Source organism: Geospiza fortis, unplaced genomic scaffold, assembly GCF_000277835.1.
Source record: "Geospiza fortis unplaced genomic scaffold, GeoFor_1.0 scaffold104, whole genome shotgun sequence".
Taxonomy (NCBI): domain Eukaryota; kingdom Metazoa; phylum Chordata; class Aves; order Passeriformes; family Thraupidae; genus Geospiza; species Geospiza fortis.
Genome location: NW_005054325.1, coordinates 5,545,237 through 5,571,457, shown reverse-complemented (window position 1 = coordinate 5,571,457; position 26,221 = coordinate 5,545,237). Strand labels below are relative to the sequence as shown.

Genomic DNA, 26,221 nt, shown 5'->3' with positions numbered 1-26,221 from the left:
CAGCGTGTGGTATCTTCCCAAATACATGCCTGCATTTCTGGTGGAGCCCAGCTGCTGGGAGCTTGTGCTCAGGTTCTGGGGAGGCGCCGACTTGAAGTATCCATGTGTGTGCAGCTGCATCTGCGTGCGAGCGGCCCATCGGAAACTGCCCGTCGCGGTACCACTGCTTTGAAACAGCAGCCTTCTGGCAAAGGTCTTTGTTCTGCATCAGTGAAGATGCACATCGCTGGGGCTGCTTGGTAACTGGAGCTTTCACTTGACCAGTGCTGGGTTTCTTTTTACTTGCTTATTTCTTACTGCCATGTCATCTCCGGGAGGCACTGAGAATACTCAGAAGAATTCACGTAGGTGGAACTTTATTATCATCTTTGTTATTTGTCATCTTAACTTGCCAAGCGAATGTAAAATGCAAAATGAAATTAAAGTTAGCTTAATTAATTTCCTCTGTTACCACCATTGCCTGAATTGCAAAGGGTGTGCTGTAAGTGACAGGTTAATTATCAACTTGATTTAGCAAATTGGAAAGAAATGGTGACTTAATGTCTATTTTTTCAGGGCTTTTGTTTATTGCTTTGCTTTTGTCTGTCGCTTTGCATTATTGTCAAGGTAATATTAATTAGAATTAGTAAAAGAATGCAAATACGCAGATATCTTGTTAACTAAAATTCAAGCAGGCGTGTCTGAGGGTGGGGTGACGCCAGATGATGAGAGGAGACAGAGAATTATTATCTGAAGATAAAACCAAGAATAAAAAAATAGAGCAGTGAACGTTAGCATAGATATTCATGCTAATTTCCTTTAGATAAATAAAACAAATGTTAAAGGTATATTTAAATGAAGCAGCTAATGCTATTTACATCCATACAAAGCCCTCTTTATCATATGAAACAATGTTCTTAATCATGCAATCAATAACATTTTTATGCTGTTAATTTGTAAGTAATGGTGTTTAGAACTGTGCACTAATTGAAGTAGAAATAAAATGTAGATTTCTACTCTGATTCTTTTTATATTCTTTTACATAACCACTGGAAGAGTTTTTTTTCTGTTACCATTCACGTGGATTTTTTTCCTGTGGTATCCAGAGCCAAAAGATAAGAGTAAAAGGAACTATTTGCTATTTTAATAACCTGTTGGAGCATGCCTTTATCAAGACTCTACCTATGAGTTGTAATTTTGATGACTAAAGTTCATATTTGCATTGAGTAATTATTTAAAGTTGAAAATTTTGTTTTAAGCAATTCATCTGATATGGGAGAACTCTTTACATTTGTGTTGATTAGAAATACTTAATTTGTAAATATACTTGTTTTCCATAATTCGTCAGATCAGCTGATTGCTTACTTAAAATACCAAAATTTACTGATCTAAATGTGGTGTGACCACTGTGCACTCAAGATTGTATAGTCTTGCAAGCAATATATATATCTATATCTATATACATACACTGCTGATATAATCCATTTTGTATTCTTAACTACTTGGTGCATATTGGCAAAAGTTGTCCCTCTTTGCTTGTTCTTGTTTAACTTGTTCTTTGTTCTTGCAGTGAAAGTAAGGGCAAAGAGGGGCACAGTTGCAAGTATCTATTTTTTTTTCTTTTTTACCATCATATCTTGGACAGTAGAACAGCTTTTTTATGTGTGGGGTGGGGGCCAACCTTGGAATTATATAAGAGCTAGAATATGAGATTGGAGAATAATTTGTAAGCCTTAGCAGTATTACTCCAAGTACTTCTGGGAAGAGGTAGCAGAAAGTAGAAGCCTTAGTATGAACGTCAATATTGGAAAGGTTAACATCTCTATGGTAACCAGGATTATCCTAATTTTTTTTAATCACATTTTCATCTCTAGCTTTGTGACAGAAAAAAAAGTAATGGAAGACATATTTTTTGGTAATCTCTTTGCTCACCACCTATGTAGACTGCGGTTAATGACAGGTTAAAAAATACTCATATACCTGCTTTTAAACTCTCTAACAAGACCAGCTGTAGTATTTTTTGGGGTGCTGAAAGACCAAATGCTGTAGGCTCTTGCTGCCTGTGACTTTATCATGGTGCAAATGAATTTTTGGAAAGTTTTATAATGACAGTATTCTTTCTTTTGGCATGCTGCTTCTATTTTATGTTAGAAATGTAACTGTAAGTGCAGACATTTCATCAGTTTGATTTGTAACTAAATAAATGTACAGCAATAGAGTATACACTTTTTATGTTTCTCCACATGATGCTGTTTATTTCTGTAGTGGTACTCTAAATATGATACTATTTTGGTTCTTACAGTGTTCAAAAAGAGTAGAATGGTTTTAAAAGCTGCAGTAGAAATCATTTATTCCTTCCCTATAGCATGTTCTTACATAAATCTGAGCCCCGCCTTTCCCAGCAGTGTGTCATTAAACTACTTGTTCTGCTCAGGTTCTAATGATGTGTGTGGATGGCTGAGGTGTGCATGTGAGCATGTAGGAATTCTGAATGCTTCTCTACTCCTTTCAGTAAATGGAACAAAAATGTGGATATTTTGGTAAACTCTTCTGGCCATTTTATTTGAGTGTTAGGTATGTCATGTGAAATTGTATCAAGGCACTGAAGCTGAAACTGTACAAACAGAAGTCTTTGGTACTGTAGCTTTGGTACTGTGTGGTGTCCTTTTTTGGGATGTATCTGCTTTTGCGGGTAAAATATTTTGTAATAAAAATAGATATTTAAAATGTGAGCTATTTTTAAAAATCAGCAACACATTTTAATATCTACATAATATTTTAGATTGCATATTTCTAATACAGTGTGTGAGTTAAAGCCAAAAGAGTTAAGAGGCAGTTTTGACTTACACAATGTTTCATTTTTAATCACTTGGGTTACTCTGTGGATTAGGGTGAAATAAGAATCTTGTGGAGATGTCACTCTGCTCTTTTTTCCTTTTACGTAGAAGGCAGCTAGTGCTATTTTGATGTTGCATAAATGAGACTTGATCAAAACGTAGTTGGCTGTGTCTCATTTTAAATCAAACGGGAATGGTGCCATTTATAGGAATAAGTTTCTGTCTTAATTAGATGATTATGTAATCACTCCAGACCTTGCACACCAGCATTTCCATTGGCTCAGGAGGGTTTTCCCTTGATCATAATCTTAAATCCTCATAGATTTATTCTCTCTGGTTATTGAGCATTAAACTGGAAGCCCACACCTCAAGGAGAAGCCACACTGAACACCACACAATTTATTTTCAGTTACCTTGTGCGTTCACAAGGGTAGGAAATGAAACTGGTGCTACTTGATAGGCTCAGGGTTTGCAGGTCACCAGTGATGTGGGAATTGCCATTTTGCTGACACAATGTCCTAAGCCTTTATTTACCTTTTATAAAGACTTACCTTTATTTTAAAGAGCACCATTGTCCATGTGGTTACTCTCAGGTGCAGGGTGGTTTCTGTCTCTTGATGGAGAGCAAGGGTTCTCAAGCAGGGCCTGTGGCTTCAACTTCTGTCTCCACAAAACTGTGTGGCTGGAAGAAATCTATCCACATTATGGGTTTGGGTGACATATATATTTTTTCCCTTTTTACTTGTTGGTACATATTTAGAGGGTTGTGCTGCCAGTCATTTAGCATCTGGTCCTTACTACAATTGAGTGTCTTTCCGATGCAAAGCTGTAGGAAAGCTGACAGAATAGAAAGCCAAGTCTTTGATTTTCAGCACATTTGGGAAGCCATAATGGGTGTGAATATGTCCACTAGTTGCAGGGTGGAAGTCTGGCAGAGGTACATCTGTCTGTCTTTCTCATGCATGCTCTGTCCCTGTGTAGAGTTCAGGGTGCTTTTCTACCAATGAAGTTTTCTCCTGCATATTAGTGATTATTCAGTCTAATAAAACCCATGGAGTGAAAACTAATTTGGTATGTGAAGGAGTTGTGGACTAACTCTAGAACAGAAGAGAAAACAGAAAAGATTTTATCTAGCACAGACAAAAATAATAAATAGCAAACCAAAAACTTTGGCAAATGACAGGTTATTGAGTGAGAATGATTTAGGAGGAAAACAATCTCAGTTACAAAGTCTCTTTTGAGAAATGAACTATTAGGATTAATTCAACTGTGAACAGGGTAAATAACATTCAGGGATGGATCAATCATGAGATTTCCAGTGGACAGCTGCAAATGAGGTGTTAGAGAAACAATTGAGTTATAAGAAGAGAGCTTATTTCATAAGATGCTAGGAGAGCTTGGCTTGCTTGACAGAGCAGGGGACATGGAGACTTCTACATGTAAACATATTGAAGGAGTTAGCATCAAGAAGAAGAAAAATTCCTGAAAGGCCAGGGTGTGTTGGACTGGGGGGAGCGGGAGAGGTTGTTTTGTAGTAATTAGTATGCCTCCAGCTAATTGTTAATTGTATAAACTGCTCTAGTATTAATTTAGAAAAGAGGCTTTCTTAAATCCAATAGGCATGAAAATACTGTCTGCCTATGTTGTGATGCTGCTCAATTTTTTATTTTGGCATCAGTTGCTTTCTGCCCTACCATAGTTGCTAAGTTACTGGGAAAGAGGAACACAGAAGCTTCGACCGACACATTTGGAGTGCTGTGTCCAGTCTGGGCTCCTCAGTACAAGAGAGACAAGCAGCTCCTGGAGTGGGTCCAGTGGATGGTCACAAAGATAATTAGAGGTCTGGAGCATCTCTCTTATGAGGAGAGACTTAGGGAGCCAGGCCTGTTTAGTCTGGAGGAAAGAAGACTGAGAGGAGATCTCGTTAATGCATATAAATATCTCAGAGGCAGGTGCCAGGAGGATGGTGCCAGACTCTTCAGTGGTGCCCAGTAACAGGATGAGGAGCAATGGCCATAAACTGAAACACAGGAAGTTCCACCTCAACATGTGGAAGAACTTTTTTACATTGAGGGTGGCAGAGCACTGGAACAGGCTGCCCAGGGAGTTTGTGGAGTCTCCCTCTCTGGAGACTTTCAGAACCACCTGGATGTGTTCCTGTGTCCCCTGCTCTAGGTCACTGTGCCTTGGCAGGGGATTGGACTGGATCCCCAGAGGTCCCTTCCAACCCCAACCATTCTGTGATTCTGCTGAAGTCTGTTGGGCAAAAAAAATCTGTTGGTTTTCTGGTTTTTGTAATCTGCTGCTCTTCTGTCTTCAGAGGGTGAGAATTAATAGCTCTGTGGTATAAATTTAGTCATCGATGACTAACCTGAAACTTTGTTATATAAATGTCAATTTTGCCATATTCTGCTAATTGGATCCATGTTCCAGTGATGTCCTCACTTATCATTCTTAGTTGCTATTTTGATATAGAAGGCAATGTGGCATCTGTCTTGCTGGCAAAGGCTCCTGTAAAGAATTCTGTATAAAGCAAAAAAATTGTATGGAACCATTAATTTTGCTTAAAAGGGCAAGACTGAGAAAAGAGTAGAGAAGGTTTTTGATTTTTATCATTGCCTGAAGACCAAACCACATCTTGAGCACCAATACAATTGGGATTTCTTCACAGAAGATAGAAGCTCCAAATACCACTAACTAGTGTTAAAAGTGAGTTGATCTCAGATTTAGTCTGTTCATTTCAGTGATGAACTTGCATACCTTTTCATGTTCTAAGCATAGGGGACAGGATAAAATTTTATAAAAATGTTTGGGTTTTTCTTCATTTTTCGTAAAACTTCAGTTTAAAAACATCACTGTTTGTTAGGATTGCCTATTTGCCATAGACAAAAATACACTGGTTCACCCTTGATTTTCAATTCCGTGATATTTTCTGGCTTATGTTTTACTGAGCTCTAGGGAAAGTATTAGATAATTTGTGAAAGCATGAAGTTACTGTACAATGTAGCATTTTTTTAGAAGTGCTTTCCTTTTTTCTTTAAGTACGAGTTGCTGACTCCCCTCTGCATTTGTAAATGGAGCATTAGTGGCCATCAGTGTGATCTCTTATGTCATGACCTAAAAAGTAAATTTGAAAAGCTGCATTCCCTCCCTTCTGGAGCCCTGGATGATTGCCAGAACTTTGCATTAAAACCCACAAGCAGTGGTACTAGGGCAGTTTTTGCCTTAAAAGATAGGTGGAGTTACATGCAGATCACCGCGCCAGCATCTCTGGCGGGATGGAGACAGATTTGCTCTGACAATATAATGCGCTTTGCAAGCTTCTATTTTAAGAATTCTTTGTGCTGTGACTTTTTTAAGGCTATATTGGGCAAGTATCTTGTTTCTCTTAAGAGTCTCACACTTCTGGAGGCTCCAAGGAGGTTCATACAGACACTGTTAAATTCTGCGAGTCAAAAGGTGTGTGTACCTAGACAAGTATTTTTCAGAGTACTTCTGATCATAGCTCTTCCATGTTTTATAATTGAGCTACTTCATAGTGTTCTTTTGCCCTGTTACCTCTTGGGTAGATGCAATCCAGTCTGTAAAGTACCTGAGAACTGATTTCCTACAGGACTTTCATCACTCCACAAGTAAGTGGAGTAATCTGCAAAGTCTTGACTTCCTCATTCATCCTGAGGTGGATGAAGCAGGGACAGTGCAGGTGCCAGTGGCACATCCTTGTGCTCAACACACCTTGGATCTAACCTCCAGATCTCTTCTTGAATGAGTAGGTAGCTCAGTTTCTGGGCTCTGACAGTTGTTCTGCTAGCACTGAAACACAGATATCATTTGTAATGGCTGGGTAGCTGAGTGGTTTGTATTTTGGGAGGCAGGGAAGCAGTGGTATTAATTTGCTGTGTCAGTTTATATAACCTTGGTGACTCAGTGGGTGCACATTATGCTTCCAGTATTGCTAATTTAACTAGTTGGCTGCTGCCTTGCTCTCAAACCTGTCAGGTCTGTTCCTACAGGTTAATAAAAGTGAAGGGTGAAATATGGTCGACTGTTTAGAACTTTTAAAGAATATTTTAAAAAGAAGTTAACGTGTTTTGTAAATGAGACTTTGAAATGGGGTCTTTCCAAATAGAAAATCATCAGATGTGGCCTATGTTATTATAGGCTGCCTTACTGTAAATTTATGGTCTTCATTTTAACTTGCAGGTTTAAGAAGAACGTTTCTTGTTTTATTTTCTATATACATGCTTAGAAAATAAAATCTCTTCCAGTCTTTTTTATTATGTTTTTTTTTCCCTAGGCTGAGTATCCTCATTCAGTTTGCTATTTAGAAAGCATTAGGCAGGTGTTAGAAAAAGCAGGCCATCAGATTTTAATAGCTGCTGATGTGATTACTGTTTTCACTTTTAAAAATGGATTATAATAGCAGTATGCAAGTATATAATGTCTGACCTATTTTGAATAGTAAGTGGAAACTCTCCTTGCAAACTTCTTCATCAAAATGCAATTTATTTTAGCCCTTTAATACTTCATATGCTCATATATGAAATTATTTTTACTGTATTGGGTACAATGCATTTGTGTTTAGCCTGGAGTAAAGGAAGCTTGGGGGGACCTTATTGCTCCCCACAACTGCCTGGAAGGAGGTTGTGGTGAGGTGGGAGTCAGTTTCTACTGCCGGGTAACAAGTGACAAGAGAAAAGGAAATGGCCTCAAGTTGTACCAGGGGAGGTTTAAATTGGATGTTAGGAAAAGTTTCTTTATGGAAAGGGTTGTCAGACATTGAAACAGACTGCCCAGGGAAGTGGTTGAGTCATCTTCCACATGTTTGTGAATGCATCCCTGGGGGCACTCAAAAACATGGATATGGCGCTTGAGGACTTGGTTTAGTGGTGAACACGGTGGTGGTGCTGGGTTGATGGCTGGACTTCAGGATCTTAGAGGTCTTTTCCAACCTTAACTATTCTATGATTCTGTATTTATTAGTCTTATTTCAAAAATACAGTATTGATGTATTATCAAGTATCAGTGCTTTATTTTCTTCCTTCTTGACCGAGATTTAGGCTTGTTATGGTTAGATCTGCCTCTGATGCAGCCACTGTTTGATGTATATAGAAACACAAGTATTGCCAAGGGAGCTTGCTTAATAGATAAGGCAGAGATGAAAAATAATTTAGAATGAATAATATCAGCAAGAATGTTTCAAAATAGGAGGCTTTTTAACCAAATGTCTACAGTTTTATAGGGCATGAAATTATAATAATGATGTTACTTTGATTCCTTATGCATGCTTCAGTTCTCATTAGCCTTGGATAGTCACTGTTAGAAGCAGATTTAATAGTTTATAAGAGAACAACAATAGGTTGAGGTTCAGTGCTTGCTGACCACCTTGGTATAGCGTTCATTCCATCCCAGAGAGAAAATGTGTTCCAACAGAACAGGAATGTTCGCGGTTCATTCCCACCCTCATCTCAAGCTTCGTTTATAATTTCAGGTATGTTCAGGGACTGATGTTGAGGTGATTTGCCAGATGCTGTTCCTGGTGTGTTTGTCCCTGTCTTGAAAGACCTCACAGTCTTTGTTTGTCATATTCCACTAGTTTTGTTGTTACCCAATCCCCAGGACAGATTAGATGGTTTCAGTGTTAGTCTTGTGAGTTTTTTCTTTAAATTCTCTTCACTTATCCCACTTTGTCCGTCTCATTTGTGTTTTAAAAGGCATTCCAAAGTCTCTGGGCATCAAATGTTCAGACCCTCTGACATTGTTTGTAACCCACTTCCGTTAAGCTTTATTTTTACTTAAAAAATAAATTTTGGTCTTTGTGAGAGTGAACAAAATTTTCCGTGCATGAAGCCTGTGAAATCAAATGTGGTGTCATCTGTTGTAATCTACAGCAGCAGTGAAGAGATGAGAAATATTCTGTCTAAAGTGATTGAAAGCTTAGGTCTAAAAATTCATAATTTTATTTCTGTGTTAGTAACGAATGAAAATACTTTTGGTTGCTTTAAAAGGAGGCAGCAAATCTCTTTTGCCATGGAAGTTGGACACTGTTGGGGCTGACAAAGCAGATGTAGGATGACAGGAAGAAAGAGAAGGAAACAGGGCAGATATAATGGTGGCCTGAAGGCAGTGGTTTTTTCTCACTGTCATGCCAAATGTGTTGTGAACAAATAATTCATATTTAATAAAGGTCATATTGTGTTCTAATGATACCCACCTCTAAAATTAGTTGGTGTTCAGATTTCAAACAGCACATTATTCCAGCTTAGATGTGAAAGAGAAAACATTTGGCACTGAGTAGGATCAGTACACTTCTGCTTATAGTTTATCCTAATGCTTCAAAAATTAGCATTTCTGCTTCCTATATTGGAATCACTATGCAGTTGGGGCTCTTTGAATTGGCCCAGGTATGGGTGGCTATATCTGTTGTAGAGATTGAATGTGTGATTTTTGTTGCTATAAAGAATGCTACCTAGTAGAGGGGTGCTGTTTAGAGAAAGAGAGCGAGAGTCAGGAAATTTAACTTTTTCAGAGATCAGCTGCATGTTTGCCCTGTGGAGAAAATGTGCATGCATTTTGTGAGGTTTAAGGTACTTGTAACTAATTAGTGCTAAATTACTCTGAAGAACAAGATCAAAAATTAGGTTAGCAAGGCCTTATACATATTCAGTTAAGGAAAATATTATAAATTAAGTGTTCTGTATTTTTAGCAGGCCTGAAGGTGAATGTTCTAAATGTGCTTACAAATGGCAGAAGTTGATTGATACAGATGTTGGGGAAATTAATTCCTCATTTTATACTGTGCTGCACATAGGCACAAGTCAGGGCTTGCTGTCCCAAGGTGTGGCATGAGACATTGTGTGGCATCCCTGTGCTGGAAGGAAAGAAGGTGGGGGGAGGAAAAGCTGAGAGAGAGATTTCATACAGCTGTGTATATTGAAAAGAATCATCTCACAGGAAGTGTATTTTACAGGTTTCACAGTCCTAATTATGCTGACTTCCCTCTTCAGTCATCCCCCTTCTTTTTTACCTTCCCCCTTGTAAATGCTTTTATCAGCTTCCTGAATTTCTGTTTTTTATTCACTCCTCGCTGTCACTTTGATGTCTGTGCATCTTTTAGGTGGATTTTCTTTGTTTGCTCAAATAAGATACTGTATCCTAGGTGTCATCTGTCAGGTCGTTTTCACTGTAGGCATAGGGTTTAGTCACTGATGGTCACAAAGCAGGATGTGCTTCCTCACTCAAACCCAATTGTTCCTGCAGCCTCTTGGGATTTTTTTCTGTCAGAGTAGCTTCAGTAGGGTCAGTTTTATTGTACTGGCTTTTTGTTTGTGGTGTTTGGTTTCAATACGGCAAAGCCTTCTTTGCCTCTTTTAAATGTCTTCCTCCCAGTTAGTATTGTTTTTTTCTCTCCACAACTTGTTTAATCTCTACCAGGCTGAAGAAATCCAGGATGAAGGATCATATCTCATTTGTTATCTCTTTTGAACAACCTGTCAGTTGCCCTTCTCCTCCCCCTCTGCCCCATTGTCATTTCTCTTCCTTTGTATCTCCTTTCCTTTCATATTTCTCATGTTTAATGCTCCACTGAAGCATCAGTAACATCACCCACCTGCTCCACCCTCTCCCTTGCTGCATAGGTGTTTCTCTTTTTGTTGCATATATTCATTGAGGTGTTGGGTCAAGCAACTGAGAGATCTAGGAATTTTTGTCCTATTTTAGTGGTAACAATTCCTCCCAATGAAAAGCAGCTGAAAAACTGAACATCAGATAAGACAGAAGTCTTAGCTATTAATTGTGCTCTTCCTTTGAGGGTTCAGGTGACCTGGTTAATAATGTTAACCAGTGGACAGCTTGTCTAGATGTATTTAATGCTAATAAATTACTCTGATTATTTTCATCAGTCTATTAATTTCGATGTATTATTTATTTAAAATAATCTATTAACCTAATGATGTTAAGATCTTAGATAAGGCACGCATGAGAAAAGACCTGCTAGTTTTTGTTCTACCTTTAAACCAGCCTACTCCAGTACTTGAAATATTAATGATGTGCTTCTTTAAATCAGTTTGATTTGAATAGCAAATTTTGTAATCAGTTTATCTGTTATTGCAAGCTAAACTAGAGTAAGCACAAATTCAAAGTTACACTGTTGATTTGTGCCTAATGCTGCCATTGATGAATTCATAGCTAAACAGCAAAAATAGTTTTGAGTGAACATGGTTGCAGTTAAAACTTGTATGAGAGGAAAAAATCTGAAAACTGTTGGTATGTTGAGACCTGGTAGCTTCCCTTCTTATTAGTATCAAATGTTGGCTAGCACATGAAATCCTGGGAGATCTGGATCATTCCTCAGGGTTGAACAAAGAAGAAAGTGAAGGCAGCCATGCACTTTCCTGTTGTGGTTTACAGACTGTGAAGAAGGAAGGGTTTTGGTTTTCTTCCCATGTGCCCATCTTGTATGGTTTGCTCCTCAAAGTTTGCGCTTAAATCCTTTAGAAAGCAAACAGACACGTCAAAGTTGCAGAAACTGCTCTGAATTGGCAGTAAAAATATGGAATGGCTTTGGCTGTAGATAAAGATGACCTTTAGTCTACCTTCAGTGTTGCAAGTTTGAACACTTTGGAAGATGGCACAGAAATAAGTCAGCAAGCCAGTAGGAGCAGATCATCTTTCAAGACTTTTTTTTTCTCCTTCAAAAGATTTATCTCAAATATTTTTAAAGTTTATCAAAAGAAATTTATTCTTTTAATTGGTCCATTTAATGACAGCTAATATTTTGCAAGCTGGAAGTTCTGTCAGTGCTGCTTTTTTGTTATAGTCTGTTATTTCTCAGCTATAGACTGTTTAATATTCTGTAAAAAATGAAGAAGCAAGTGGAATTGGCTGTGAGTATATGAAAGCTAGATGCATAGGAGAAAGCTTAAAAGGTTTCATTAAAAATTTAAAACTCAATGTCCTTTCCTTAGAACTGACACACTGAATATTGCCTTACCTCTGAATCACATCTCATGTGCTAACTAAACTGTTTTTCACATTTTAATTTTAAAGATAAAAATGTTCAGTGGAAAAAATACACTGCATATATTTCTGCATTTAATGTCAGATGCCTTTCCATAGCAGAAAATGAGGAATTTTAACTGTGAAAATATAGTCATATATTCTGAAAATATGGCTTTATGTGCAGCCAGATTGTTCTGTTTGAAATGTAGTACAATTTTTGTTTTGGTTTTCTTCCTTTTATTGTGCCTATATAATTGTTACTGTCCAATTGGCTGAATTTAAAAGCAACCCATTGATTGAAAAACACTTTTATAAGAGACTATTAAAATGTAGCTTGAAGAGATCTGTCTTACAGTGTTATAACAAGTGTGGAAAAGACATTCCATTGCTAATGTTGCAAATTGGCTTTACTCGCAAATAACACTGGTATATGTTCCTTTTCTAAAAAGAATGATGGCATCTTTGCTTTGCATTTGAGAATAAATATGGATTTTTTAAATAATCTCGTCTGTCATAACTCGTACTCTTTTTGTAATGAATATGGAAGACTGCATGTAATTTAAAATTCCTCAGCTGGTAACACATCTCTAATAGCTGTCTGTTAGCAAATGAATCCCCTTGTGTTTGGATGCTCCTGGATGCGGGTTTGTATGAGGGAATGCTATTTCAGATATTGTTTCACTAATGATATCAAACAAAAGTGTTTGCTCATCACTAGGATTTCTAAAGAAAATCTGTAGTGTGATTCATTTGGGATGTTAATCAAACAGTGTTGAACTGGACTAGATTTGTAATCTAATGGTTCTACTTCTAAGAAATAAGCTCAGCATTAATTGCATGAATGAATAGCAATTTTTTTTGCTTGCATTGGAGAAATTGTTTTGACAGAAATTGAATGGGAAATAGACTGAGTTGTCAAGAAAAAAATAAGTATTTCAAGCATGTTGTGTGTGCTACTGATATAATGATTGGTTTATGTTCTTTTAAAAATATTTTTACATACGAAATTTTGACATAAGTGAATAAGGCTTCTTCTACCTGTGGGAGTGTGATTTCACTGGTGGTCCTGCAGTTTTGACTACATGAATATTTAGTTTAATTTATACAGTTTCTCACCTGCGAATTAGCTTAAAATAGAAAGAAGGAAAATAAATTGCAAGTCCAGAAGCGGCCACCAAGATTAGAGGGATGGAGCACCTCCCCTACTAGGAAAGATGGATAGAATGGGGATTGTGCAGTTGGAAAAGAGAAAGCTTTTGGGGTGACCTAATTGTGGCCTTCCAGTACCTGGAGGGAGCCTACAGGAAAGACAAGGCAAGAAAAGATGAGTGACTTTTTAAAAGAGCATGTAGTGACAGGACAAGGAGCAGTGGATCCAAAGGGAAAGGGAGTAGGTTTAGATTTGATATTAAGGAAAAATTCTTTACTGCTAGACTGGTGAGACACTGGAACAGGTTGACAGGGAAGCTGCAAATGCCTATTCCTTGGAAGTGTCCATCCAGGTTGGATGGAGCTCTGAGTAACCTGGTCTAGTGGAAGGTCATGGCAGAGGGTTGGAACTAAATGATGCCTGAGGTCCCTTCCAGCTCAGTTATTTTATCTAGAATTCATTCTATGATTCTGTGATGTGTTTCTGTGATCTGTTACCAAATATAGTCTACATAATAAATACGGAATGCTTTATCAAGCATGTGAAAAAATCAAATTCTCTTTCAACTAGTTACAGTTATGTGATTGTTTTGTAAAAGGTAGGTTCTTTTTTTTTCCTGCCCTGTTCTGATTTAGCAGTTATTGGTCATGTTAACCTAAGACTTGAATTAAAATATGTCTTCCAAAAAACCAAAATCCCTCCTCATGTGTAAAATATTTCACTGTCAATGTAAAGTAAGTGAGGTTAGACTGAACTGTATTGAGACTATAAATCTGCAGCTCATTCCTTTTGGTTCTGAAGGCCTCTAGGACTGTTGGACAGGATCTACCCGTCCCTCCGAAGAGAGGGGTAGAAATTGCATATTCAGTCAGAAAACTGGTTATTCTGAAAGCAGTTTGTGGAGTGAAATCCTTATTTTGTTTTAGTTATTGGGAAAGAAGGCAAACATTGTTTTGCCTTCATTTTTTGACACAAGATTTAGTTCAGCACTCAATGGTGTTGTTCTGTGTGTCTGGAAAGGGTAGAGTTTGGGTGAAGAGTAGTTCCACTGCAGCAGGAGTTTGGAGCTGGGTGTTTTTCTTAGGGAGCAGTAAAAGCTGATACCTGCCAACTGATTTGCCATGTCGTGGAACCCGTGTTTTCAACCTGTGCACAATGTGTTGTGACAGCACAACAGTATCTCATCATTAATTTACGTGTCTGCACATGCACATAATTTGATCTAGAAGACAAACAGCTCACAGCTGTGCAAAGGTTAAGATCGGCACAATTCTTGTAGCAGCAGAAGCTACATGCCTGTCTTTGAAAGCCTTCTAATTCCAAAGCAAGAGTGATTATCTTTTTGGAATGGAAAATAGTCATTAAATTGTTCGATAGATCAATTTGTACTCGGGCAATGGGATGTTATTAATCTTATTTGGGACAGTTTCATGGACCTTTGGAAACATGAATAGAATGCTGCAGTGCTGTAGTTTGTATTTTAAGTACTTTGGGTTTAGATTTGGTATCGATTAGTTTTTTCCATTTGAAAATTAGTATTTTTGAGGTAAGGCTGAAGAAACAGTAATTGGAGAGCATATGCATTAAATACTGCACTTCATGACAATAGAATTGTGCTGAATCATTTAAGCTGTTCTCAGGTACAATTTCTGTAATAGTGGGATTTTTCATCAGTGTGTGGCTAAATTTTAAAGCCAGATCATTTTCCCAAGAAACTTAAATGTACTGAAAGTACATGTGACATTGTCAGGTTTATTTATAGTGGAAATACATACTTTCAAGCTCACTAAATGAATTATTTTTCTTACATACTTTAGGTGGTGGGTTTATAGGGAGGCAGGGAAAAAGGGTGTGAACTCAGATGCTTGCTTTTTTTTTTTTTTTTTTTTTTTTTTGTTGTTACTTTCTGCGCAAAGGTTCAACTTAATCTTATCCTTCCTTCCCTCCCTTGCAAGTCACTTTTTATTCTCTCTCACTTGGGTGGGAATCTGACTGAAGGATAAATAAGGGAGGGAGAAGACACGCTTGCTAAGAGAGCCTGTCCGGGTGTAAGCTGAGGAAGGCTCTCAAGTACTCACATCCCACTGACATCACATTGCTAAATTCTGTGTTCTAGAAAGACACATGTTGTCATTGAACACCAATGACCATAAAGGAGATTCTACCAGAAAAGGGGGAGATGGTGGGTTGTTAACCCAGGAACAGTCAGGAATGTGCCTGAAGGAGAGAATCCCCTCCAAAGCTTTTGCTGTAACATTTCCATGCTTTGCATGACGTGAAGCAAGTGTGGAAAAACCCCACCCTTAATCTGCTGTAGAACAATATATCCATGGTGATTTTGACTATGGTTAAAACCAATTAAAACTATTCTAAAGTAATTCCTGCTTACCACATTTACAGGCATAAAAAATTGTCTGCTCCTATTAAAAAAAAAAATAAAGAAATAGGCAAATGCACTCAAGTTTTGGGATGTTTTTAATGGCAAATGAACTGGGCAAAAATTTATGAACAACAGTAAATGTAGTTCTAAAATGAGACTCCATTATGGAGTGGGTCGCCTTGCAGAGCAGTCCCCTCAGCCTGGCATATTTTTAATAACAAATGAGATTTTAATTTTTTTTTTTTTTTATCCTAGATGAATATACATTTTTAGGACTCGGTTTGTGCATTTGCTCTTTGGTAGAGCATATTTTTAGTGTCTCTTAACTATGATGATTTCCTGGTAGCCAGATAAAGGTTGGAGTTCTGTGGAAACCTTTTCCCAAGCTGTTTCCTGTCGCATTGGTTGGAAGCTGCCTCTTCCTCCAGGTGCTGCATTAATAACTGGAATCCTGCTGTACACAGGCACCTATTTTCTGTGGTTTGTTCTGATATTTATTTAGGCCTATCCTTTATATTCCAAGGATTTCAAATAAGCTGTTTTTTTTTTCTTAAAGAGAATTTTTAAGGTAAGCCATCTTGTTGAAACTGCTTGCTGGAAAATGTTAAAGATGATCTCTCTGCACTGGTTGAACCTCTGCTTTTCTTCTTGACCAGAGTTTTCATATTCTCATGCAATCTATAAAAACCCTAGTTAGGTATTATCAAGAAGTACGTAGAGTCATTTTTAGTGACTGATTTTTTTGATAAACTTAATTTTAGTAAAACATTTCTTCATGAAAGTTCAGGCTTTTGAGAGTTGGCGGACAGTAAATCTCATTTGGAACAGTGTTGTTTTTTTTTCAAACACAGATGATCTTTCTGTCATTGAGTGAAATCCCAACTTCACGTTCTAGTGAATCAGGACTTAATTTTTTTAATTGTAATTATTTGACTATATCTTTGGCAAAGCCAAATTGCTTTATAAAGAGACTGTTAAATAAGAGTTTAAAAAGAATTAGGACTTGTAGTTTTCGCTTGTTTTCCTTTCACTCTTCTGTGGAAGAAAGACTGTGTGCACCTAGATGCCTTATTCTGCTTTTTTTCCTCAAATTTTGCCAACACAATTTTTTTTCAACAAATTTTGTCAGCAGACTATAGTGCAAGAGTGCTCTGCACATCCTCCCTTACAGCATCAACATGTATTCTAAATTCTGTCAAGAATAATTTAAATATTTTTGAGGGAAACTGCATCCTTTGAAGCACTCCCTGGTGTCTTGTCTTCCTTTGATATTTTTAGTTGAAGAGGTCTGTAACGAGGCAGTTTGCAGTATAGGTTGCTAAGTCATAATGCACTCAGAAAGCTGCTTGGCTGTCTGCCTTTCATTGTCTGCTTTTATGATTTTACTGTTCTGATTTTTGAAGGATTTTGGTTGTTCAGTGAGTAGCCAGCCTGCTGATAGGTTGTGACAATCTCACACGGTGCTCCTGCGTCCGAGTGATGATGCTCTAGCCTGGATGGATGTGCAGCAGGATGGACAAATGACCGGCTGGGTGGGAGCCTGGTGCTTTGGGGGTCATTTCCTACCTGGGGGTGGGACCAGAAGCCAGAGCTCTATCCCAGAGGAGGAGATGGAGGGCTCTGGCACTGGGCTTAGAGATGACCCTGGCTCCGTGGAAAAGCCTGGGGGTCCCATGGGCAGCGAGCCGAGTGCCAGCCTGCGGCGCATCAGGCAGCAGGGAAGGACACAGCACCCTGGGCTGTGTGAACGGGAATGTGGCCAGGAGTTCAAGGGAAAGGATTATCCTCCACCCAGTGTGTCTTCATGCCATGGCCAGTTTCAAGCTCTCCCAGCACAGGAGGAACATCAAAAACCAGCAGTGAGTTCAGTGAAAGGCTGGTTCACTGAAGGTTTGATATCTGTAGCAAAAGCAAAAAAAACAAAAAAACACAAAGAATGTGTGCATGCATTTTATGGTCTGGTTGGATGAGTCTACAAAAAGCAAATGAACTGTGGAGGGAGGAAAAAGGGGCATTTTTTTGTGTTCTCTGTGTCTTTCTCTCTTTAGACACAGATGCATTTATGGGTTCTATGTCGCGTGAGATGTAAAGTTACGTAATAAATTAATTGAAGGGAAGTAAACTGGTTATCTATGCAAGCACCAAAAAGCCGCCATCCATTTGGACAACTTGACATCTTTCATGTTGGGTCTAAGGGATGTGCTAGCCATGTAAACAGCCAGTGTTTTCAGTTGCTGATTTTTTAAAATTTTAATTATTTTTTTAGTCATTCTTCCAGCTTATTTGGGAAATCTATTGTGCATAGCTGGAAAATGTTTTAGATTAAAGCATTAAATGGTCACTTTGTTGGTTGCATAGATACTTCAGGTACTGCAGCAGAATTTTAATTTGTAGGAAGTGTCAGCCAGGCCTCGGAGTGATACCAGGAAATGGTGTCCTCTACACTTCAGATGTATAGCTACAAGCTATTGTCATTTGTTCCTTTGGAGTTTGGATTCTCCTGGTGTCTGGTTCAAACTCTGAAGATATGGGGCAGGGGTGTCAGGCTGTGGGCTGTAGGCTGAGGTGAGCGGGGTGAGCTGTGGGGCTGTTGCTGGGTGTGGTGCAGAAGGCTGTGCCTCAGCACTCAAGTGTTCACTGTTTTAGGAAAAATATTGCCTACTTTTAGTGTCTGTTCTCTTAAAAGTCATAGCTGGTGGGGAATTAGTCATCTTTTATTTGGGTTATTGTGGCAACTCCTGTATGTCTGCATCTAATTGTGCATTAGCATTTTCTCTGTAGTCTGTCTTTTTTTCTTTTCTGTGCACAGTGTGATAGAGAAATAGGTGCCATTGCTAATTGAAAAGTACAGTTTTAGGGTGAAAGGAAAAATATAATAGTATTTTAAGTGTGCCAAGTCTCAGTTTGCATCCTGGGAGGAATTCATATGAGCAGTGTATGATGGCATATGGATGATACTCTTGTCTTTCTTGGAACTCCTTTGGTTCTGTCTCTCTTCAGTGTTTTATAAACTACACTTCGCTTAGGGAAAACATAATTCTGAGTAGCTCTGTGAGAGAAACAATGCACCTGTTTTCTTTGGTTTCATGTTTGATGGTTGGCTTCACCTCCCATCCTTAGCATTTCTGACAACAAACAAACCCAAATGCAGCAGTTTGGTTTTGCTTAGCCAAGCACCTCTTACTACACCTGGCAGGGCGTGAAATTGTGCAGCAAGGTTCTAGATGTTAACTCTCTATCTGACTTTGGAGAGCGAGTCTGTGACAGCTCTGCAGCTCATGTGTTTACAGTTTCCTGTGGAACGTGCCAGCACAGCAGGCAGCTGTTGCCATTCAGCTCTGGCCAGTGACAATTTCAACAGTTTACAGGACGTTGTAGGCAAAATTTAAAAACAAAGAGCTCGATGTCAACAAAGAGATTGTATCAAGTCTCACTTGGATGCCATCTCTGTTTTGGGGTTAAAAATATCTTGAATTACCAATCTAGAGTGCAAAACTGTCAGACTATATTATGAGAGAGACAGAAAATTCCCATTGTCTGTGAGAGCCTCTGGCTTTTATTATTACAACTGAATAGCATTTCTGCATCATAGACAATGTTATTAATAATTGCTCATCATCCAGGACTGCAGTAAAGGAGTTGCTCCAGGGGACACAGAGTCATCGTACACCACAGTGTAATTGATAATAAAGACATGTTGCCTTCAGGAAAAATGCATTCCTTTTGTACACTGATGTTTTGCTTCTGAAATCTCCTTTAAGAAAGAGATTTCTGCTTATTTACTGATGTTTTAATGAATATCTGGTGTGTCAGTCCAGTTTTCCTGGCTTCTTTTGGCATCAGCCACAGTTCAGTTGCTTCTGTGTATGATCTGTGACCTTGATGCAGGCAACAGAGTGAATTAACTGCTCTCTGATGTTTTGCCTGGTTTAATAAAACATGTTCTGCATTTGGGCAATAATTTCCATAATAGTAAATGCTTTTAATGAATGTCCATGTTGTAGAATATCATTAACATAACATTTTTCCTGGAAGACTGACACAATGCTTGTCCTAGAAAACCTCATGTGCCCTCAGCATTTATCCATGTGGATGCCATATTCCAGCTGTGTCTGTCTGGCATGTGAAAGCTTGGACATTTTTCACCCAGTGGTATTTGTTGGAGCTTTCCCTAATGGGCAGAATGGAACAGACCAGCAGCTCTTCTTGCCACCCCCGTCCCTTCCATCAATAGCTCAGCTGGAAAATTCCTTTTCTATTGTAAGCAGAGCACTCATGACACCAGAAAAGTGAACGGAGAACTCTGGGAAAAGGGTTCCAGGTTATGTATTCCTCCTAAAAATCAATTTTTCTGATGTATGTTCTAACAGTCTGTCTGCAGTCAGTGCTCCAATAGCAAAGACATGTTTTTATTCTAGAAGATGTTACTGTGCAATAAAGAGCACAATTCTTTTCCCCTCTGTCCAGTGTAGAGCAAAACAGAGGGGAGGGAGTTCCTCTAGTGATATTCTGTCTAACATTTCCTAATTCTGTCTAATATTTCCTTTGCTGCACATACATGTAGGATTCTTCATGGAATTTTTCCATTCTATCTGGAGGCTGGCAAAGCCAGAATCTCAGGCATACATGCACATACACGCATATGTTATGTACGTGTATTTAAATGTATGTACATATAAGTACATATATGTATCTTGCCACCTGCTTTGTAGTGGAAATGTGCAGCAATATTCAAATGAAAAGTGTTGCTTTTGTGTGCATTAGGTGCATATGACTGCAAAAGCATCAAAAAAACCTCAGTTTTTTTTGGCAGGATTCTGAAATCCCAGTTGTTGATGGACAGTGCTCTCAGGTGTTTCTGTTTATATAGCTCTGGAAATTTACATCTTGCCTCAAGATAAATGGTTCTGACATCACTTTAGTGTGAAGGTTATGCTGCCTAATGTGGGATTCCCATCCTGGTTTAAAATACAGTTGCAAAGCACAGAGAGCTCCTTTTATTGCCATAACAGTCTGTCAGAATTTATTGAACTGGTTCTGTAGGTTTTAAATTCTGAGAATGGGGGGGTACACCTGCAATATTTGATTTGTCTGTTTGTTTTATGCTCAGCTGAACTCGATGCTGAACATGCACAGAAGGTTTTGGACATGGAGCACACCCAGCAGATGAAGCTGAAGGAGCGCCAGAAGTTCTTTGAAGAAGCCTTCCAGCAGGACATGGAGCAATACCTTTCCACAGGATACTTGCAGATAGCAGAGAGGAGAGGCAAGTTGTAAAATACATTTTCCACAAACTCCCAGCTTGGAGAGCATTGTTGAGCGGGCAGAGCCACCAATGCTAACAGAGGAAGCCCAGCAAAAGTGTCCAAATTCTTCCTCAGTAGAACTGGAACTTCAGATAAGCCTTTTTGTGTCCCAGGGATACTGGGATACCTTAGAAGATTAGTCAGGCTCTGCTCCTTGTCTGAGGAGATGCAGAGCACTGAACTGCATCTGGAACAGCATTTTTCTCTGCAGCTGAAGAATGCATCTATATAAAAATATGGATGGAGGCAGCTGCTTTGTCCACTGGAGTTCCAAAGCCTGGGGTTGTCATTTGGCAAGGAGATGCATCAGAAAATTTTGCAAAGTGCAGAGAAAAGTTCAGTGTAGCATTTCCCAGCAGTTCCCAGCTGACAGCTATTCCCATTGGGTGTGATTAGGACACAGGAGGTCACATTAAGTGCTCTCCTTATTATGAAATGACACAAGTCTGGCATCTCTGGACTGGTTAAAGCGCAAGAATTCCAGATATTACAGGGAATTCTGTGTGGGAGGTTTCCATCTGTTAGGCCAAAATGCAGAGATTGTTGGACTGGTAAGGAAGCCAGTGGGAAATTAGGTATTCATGTGGCAGGAAAAATGTAGCTATTCTGTCCTTGTTCCAAGTGCAGTTCTGCTATCATTTGTAATGTCAGAGCGGGGAGTACAATCCAAGGTTTCCATTTCTCTGCATGAGTGCTATAAATACTCATCTGCAAGATGCTCTGCATGGGTGGCTAAGGAGAGGTGGGATATGTAAGTCTAAATTCATGGTCAGGGGAGAAACTGAGTTTGAGTCCCCTGCTTTCTGTAATAGGTTGCCTTTTAGACTAAAAGTGGACATTGTCATGGGCTGGTACTGGACACACAGCTCTGTTAAAGTGTCAGGCTGCCTAACATTTGGAACTTCAGCTTTTTGGGATAATGTGGAGCCTGGGTGTATCAGAGAAACTGTTTTAATGAAAGATTTGGACATGTAAAACTGCAGAGCTGTAGCATATTTGAAAAAAAAATCCCCCAATCAAATTACAGAATTTGATCTCAGTTCACCTATGAAGGCTTTCAAAAATGTAATTGTTACATTTATATAAACAAGTAAACTGTTCATTGTAATAATTTGATACTATGCAGCAGGTGGGCTTAAATCTGAGTGGCCCTGAACTTGTTTCCTGTTTGCATGTTTTGCTGTTCAAGGAAGAAGATACTCATCCAAGTATTTACTTCCCTTACAAATTGTCAGTACTGTATTGACAGTAATAAATTAATTTGCTAGAGTAATTAGTAATGTGAAATACCCATGCTGAGAGAAGATACTGGGCATGAGCCTGGGTTTTACAGACTACTGTAAATTCTTATATTATCTGAGAGAAGAACAGCTGCTCTCTGTTAACATTAATCCTGATTTCTGAATTTCTGTGTCCCTTGTATATTGACATTTAGTGACATTTAGTCCTTCAATGTGTTCGCTTTTCTCTAAAAAGACTTCTGGTTGAAAAAATTGAAAAGGAATGTTCCAAAATGGAAAGTTTCAATCCTTGTGCCTGAGTCCCATCTCAGCTTATTTCTGAGAAGGTTATTGCTATAAATACTGCTGCTAAAAATGTTTTGGTTTACAGAAGCAGTAATGGATGTTAGTTTCACAACAAAGATTGCACAGAGTGCTCTTGGATTTGGGCTGAGGTTGCTGCTGAGCAGCTCCTGTGGGCAGGCTCCTTCCATTCCTAAGTTTAATTATTGCTGCTGCAGACATTTAGAGCAGCCTCTGGAGCTTTGGTAGGTGATAACCTCGTGTAGCTGATGGTCACTTCACTCATTTGCTGTTTCTCCTGCAGAACCCATTGGAAGTATGTCTTCCATGGAGGTGAATGTGGACATGCTGGAGCAGATGGACCTGATGGACATGTCTGACCAGGAAGCACTCGACGTCTTTTTAAACTCAGGAAGTGAAGACAATAATGTGCTGTCTCCCATGCTGGGTATGGTACCTGTACTGACAGCCTGCTTAGAGACAGTGATAAACCAGCAGAACTGCTCCCTTTTGTAATGGGTGATGTTGTCTCATAAAACATCACACTTGATGCAGATTAACTGTTCTTCATTAGTGCTTCTCAAAACATTTAGTTGCTGTACAAGGGAGCTGCTGCAAAACTGTGTGGTATTTCCAGACAATCTTATTTTTCTTACTGAAGCTCCCTGTTGTACTCATCACAGTCTGGATAGGTGATGTGTTACATACTGGCTTGAGGGGCATTTTTCCCAATATTGAGTTAATAGAGGACATTTTGACAAACGTCAACAGAAAGCTTGCAGTAACTAGGCTTTTATTTTTAATACTGATTTCTTAGAGTTTATCCAGAATGTTGCTTGTCTAACTTGGTTGGACCAGTTGTGTAATGCAAGATCTTCTACACTGAGAATTAGTGTCTCAATACTGGATCTTTTACCTACCATGGAAGTGTTTTCCTGGTTAAAAACTTAAGTGCTAAAATGCCTTTACTCAAAAGAGCTGCAGTGATTTTTCTTGTGGGATAGGAGATGAAGCTCCTTTAAAGGTCCTTTTGATACCTTCTGAAAATACAGATTGAAATATCTTCATGGAAGTACAGTACTCCCTTATGTGAAGGTGATTAACACCTGCTGTGAACATGAAAAGCTTGTGGTAAATGGTTAAGGCACACTTGACTGCTAAAGGTTTAGGTTTTTGTGCTTCATTGCAAAAACTGAATTGAGATGGGTGGTTTTGGATAGGCATCCAGTTCATGCATTATTAAAGCTGATCATCATTTGAGCTTGCCAGTAATTGCAGAATCTAGAACTGTTTTCCCCTTGCTGGCTGTTTGGCAGATGTTGGACCAAGAAGCTTCGTGTCTTAACAGTAAACAGTCTCAGCTGGATTTCCAAGGAAGGGCAGAAACTACCTTTTTAACTAAGTAGATAAATGCATTAGCTTTTGAAAAAAAATACGGTCTTTATGCTGTAATCTAAATATTACAGCACATATGTGCAGTGTCTGTATGTGGACATACACTGCAATATAATGTACCTGTGCTGTAATAATGTTCCAACACTGCAACCTTACTGCAGTCTAAGTCTTGTGAATCTTGCTCTTGTGGTTCCAGACATTTAATTTCCCTCTGATTAAGGGATTTTTGTGCTTAAGAACCTGGCACCCCAGTATCAAACCAAATATGCAATAGTCTTCATTCTCAGAAAAATGAGATTGTTAACTCTTTATTTTGCTGTCAGTGGAGAACTGGGTTGTCAGGGCAAGGTTTGTTTGACAATTGGCCTGAACACCACAAAATACAGGTAAGTTATTAAAATAACTGGTAAAAATGAGAATCGGCTCAAGACATTGAAATGTTTTCAAATTTGCCTTACTATAAACATTGCCAGCTTATGAACATTGCTTTGCAACATTTCATGACACTAAGTTAAACTGCAAAATTGAGTTAGCTCTGTCACTCCTGAAAGTTCCTGCTGTGTGTGTTGTCTAAATTGATCTAATGCATGCTGGTGTACACCACACAAGGCAGGTTCTCTAAAATTTCTAGTGTTAAAATATAACTCAGGTACTTGAGAAGCGGGCAGAGACAGTGTGGTTTGAACTGCTGTGCAGTCTGAGCAGAGGTAAGGTGTAGCTCATATCCATCTGACCCTTCTGAAAAACTTCTGAATAAAATTTTTAAGAGAATTTTCTCACTAAAGTTACTCATCAGCTGAAGCTGGGTGCTCTGACTATGGAGAAACACTTGTTAGGTATAGGAGAGAAGGAAAAAAGGGCTTTTTTTGGCAGATCACATAGAAAGTGTTTAGATGTTTCCTCATTTTAACTTTTTTGCTGCCCGGAACTGTCCAGGGAAGAGGATCTAATTTTGAAGCCTGAACTCTCAAACTGCAAGCAAACACTGTTGCACTGTGTTGCAAGTCTTTTTTGCACAGGATATAGAGGAAGCAGAGTCTTAAAATCCCACTCCTGTGCACTTGAGCTGTGGTATAGCTCTACCAAAGGATTGCTTTCATGCTGAATTACATTTGATTTGCTTTTGCATCTTCGTTTTTAGTCAAAACTGGTGATGACTGTTATTGCCTGCTTCGTAGTTGTTTGTTTGGTTTTAAATTTCCAATTTGTGTAGTTCTGTTACACTGAGTTTATTGGGGGGTTTTCCTCTTGGTGTCTCACAAAAGAAGGAAAACAGCCTGAAAGTGACTCCTTAAGCAGCGCTAAGCTGATGTTAATGTGCTGATTTCTCAAGCCCCTTGCTGAGCCAGAGCTTGACTGTTGCTGTTGTTTTCCCACCTCTCAGGGCCCGACTCCAACAGCTACGTGAACGAGATCAGTCTCCAGGTGCCGAGCCAGTCGGAGTTACGGCAGAAGCTCTGTTCCCTGTCCTCCACCTGCACCGACTCGGCCAGCCAGGACGCGAGCGAGGGAGAGTCCCCTGTCGTTCAGTCGGACGAAGAGGAGGTTCAAGTGGACACTGCCCTTGCTGCTGTAACTGAGAGAAAGGGTGCTTCAGATGGCAGTGATGAAAGTGACTCTCAAACTATTTGAATCTTAAAACCATATCCTTTAAGAATGACTTCTGAATGAATGAACAAGTGAATGAAGAGCTTGCCTGTGTAACAATTTGCTAACCAAGTGTAACAGCCAGATCTTTTTACTTAGTAATACTGCCTTTTTACAAAATTGCCAGTCATGTGGAGGTTGGTTTTTAAAGAAAAAATTATGCCTAAAGCACACACACTTTAACAGTAGTCTTGGGGCTCAGGGGAGCAGTAAAACTGTTGTATATACTATGTATAAGAGAATTTAAGGGGAAAGGTAGAAGTTACTTTGACCACTAACCTTTAAATGGCTGATTGGAAGTACTTAAGAGTTGATGTGTAAAACTGAATCCAAATTGTTCCTTGCATGTTTTCAGCTGCTGCAACTGAAGATATAGGATCCAAACCAAAATGAAAAGTTATTTTCTACTCTTTACTACCTACTGTCTGCCTCCTGCCTTTGTCTACTAATGCAGCAGTGTCTACTGTTCTCACACTTCTTATTCAGGACCAACTTAGTTATAGGTGTTAAGGAAAAACTAAGAACCCGAGAAGGAGGAGAGAAGCATATGGAAATGTTGCACTCCTTGTGGAGCAGGTATCTTAGCATTGTGTACTTACTCCTCTTTCAAGATAAAATAAAGAATTTCTATCCCAACCACGTCTTTTACTTGATTACACAGGTATTTTATCCATGACAAGTGAACAGAGGAGCCTAAGTCAGGAAGAAAAGTGGTTATTAGGAGCACCAATGTAATGTGCTTTTCCATGGCAACATCTGTTTGACTACGCTAGGGAGATAAACCTGAGTTAATTGTTAATTAAGTGTGTGTATTTTAGAAACCTCAGGACCTATAGGCATCATCTCATTCCCGTTTTCTGCAGTCGTTTTTCTCTCTGAACTTGAGGTCTGACCATGTCTAACACCTGTTGCTTGTCAAAGTCTCATGCTCTGTTTTCAGGGATCTGCTCTCCTTTGAGAAGGCTCCTGGCTCCTGCTCTTTCTGCACGGAGGGAAGGAATATA

At 39.0% G+C, this 26,221-nt stretch overlaps 1 protein-coding gene across 1 annotated transcript; it reads left to right on the top strand.

Moving 5' to 3' along the window:
• The first annotated feature begins 6 nt into the window (after positions 1-6).
• On the top strand, positions 7-25,856 carry DTNBP1 (dystrobrevin binding protein 1). The gene is made up of 4 exons (XM_031056968.1): positions 7-344; positions 20,457-20,612; positions 22,480-22,623; positions 24,955-25,856. Exons 1-4 carry the CDS (start codon positions 302-304, stop codon positions 25,200-25,202), a joined length of 591 nt encoding a protein of 196 aa, XP_030912828.1. The 5' UTR covers positions 7-301; the 3' UTR covers positions 25,203-25,856.
• Positions 25,857-26,221: the final 365 nt, after the last annotated feature.

Excerpts from the sequence above, each read along its gene's own strand:
- DTNBP1 (XM_031056968.1), top strand. The coding sequence starts at position 302 with ATGTCATCTCCGGGAGGCACTGAGAATACTCAGAAGAATTCAC. Across the intron at positions 20,613-22,479 it reads GCAGATAGCAGAGAGGAGAG|AACCCATTGGAAGTATGTCT; the intron begins GCAAGTTGTAAA and ends TTTCTCCTGCAG. Across the intron at positions 22,624-24,954 it reads TGTGCTGTCTCCCATGCTGG|GGCCCGACTCCAACAGCTAC; the intron begins GTATGGTACCTG and ends CCCACCTCTCAG.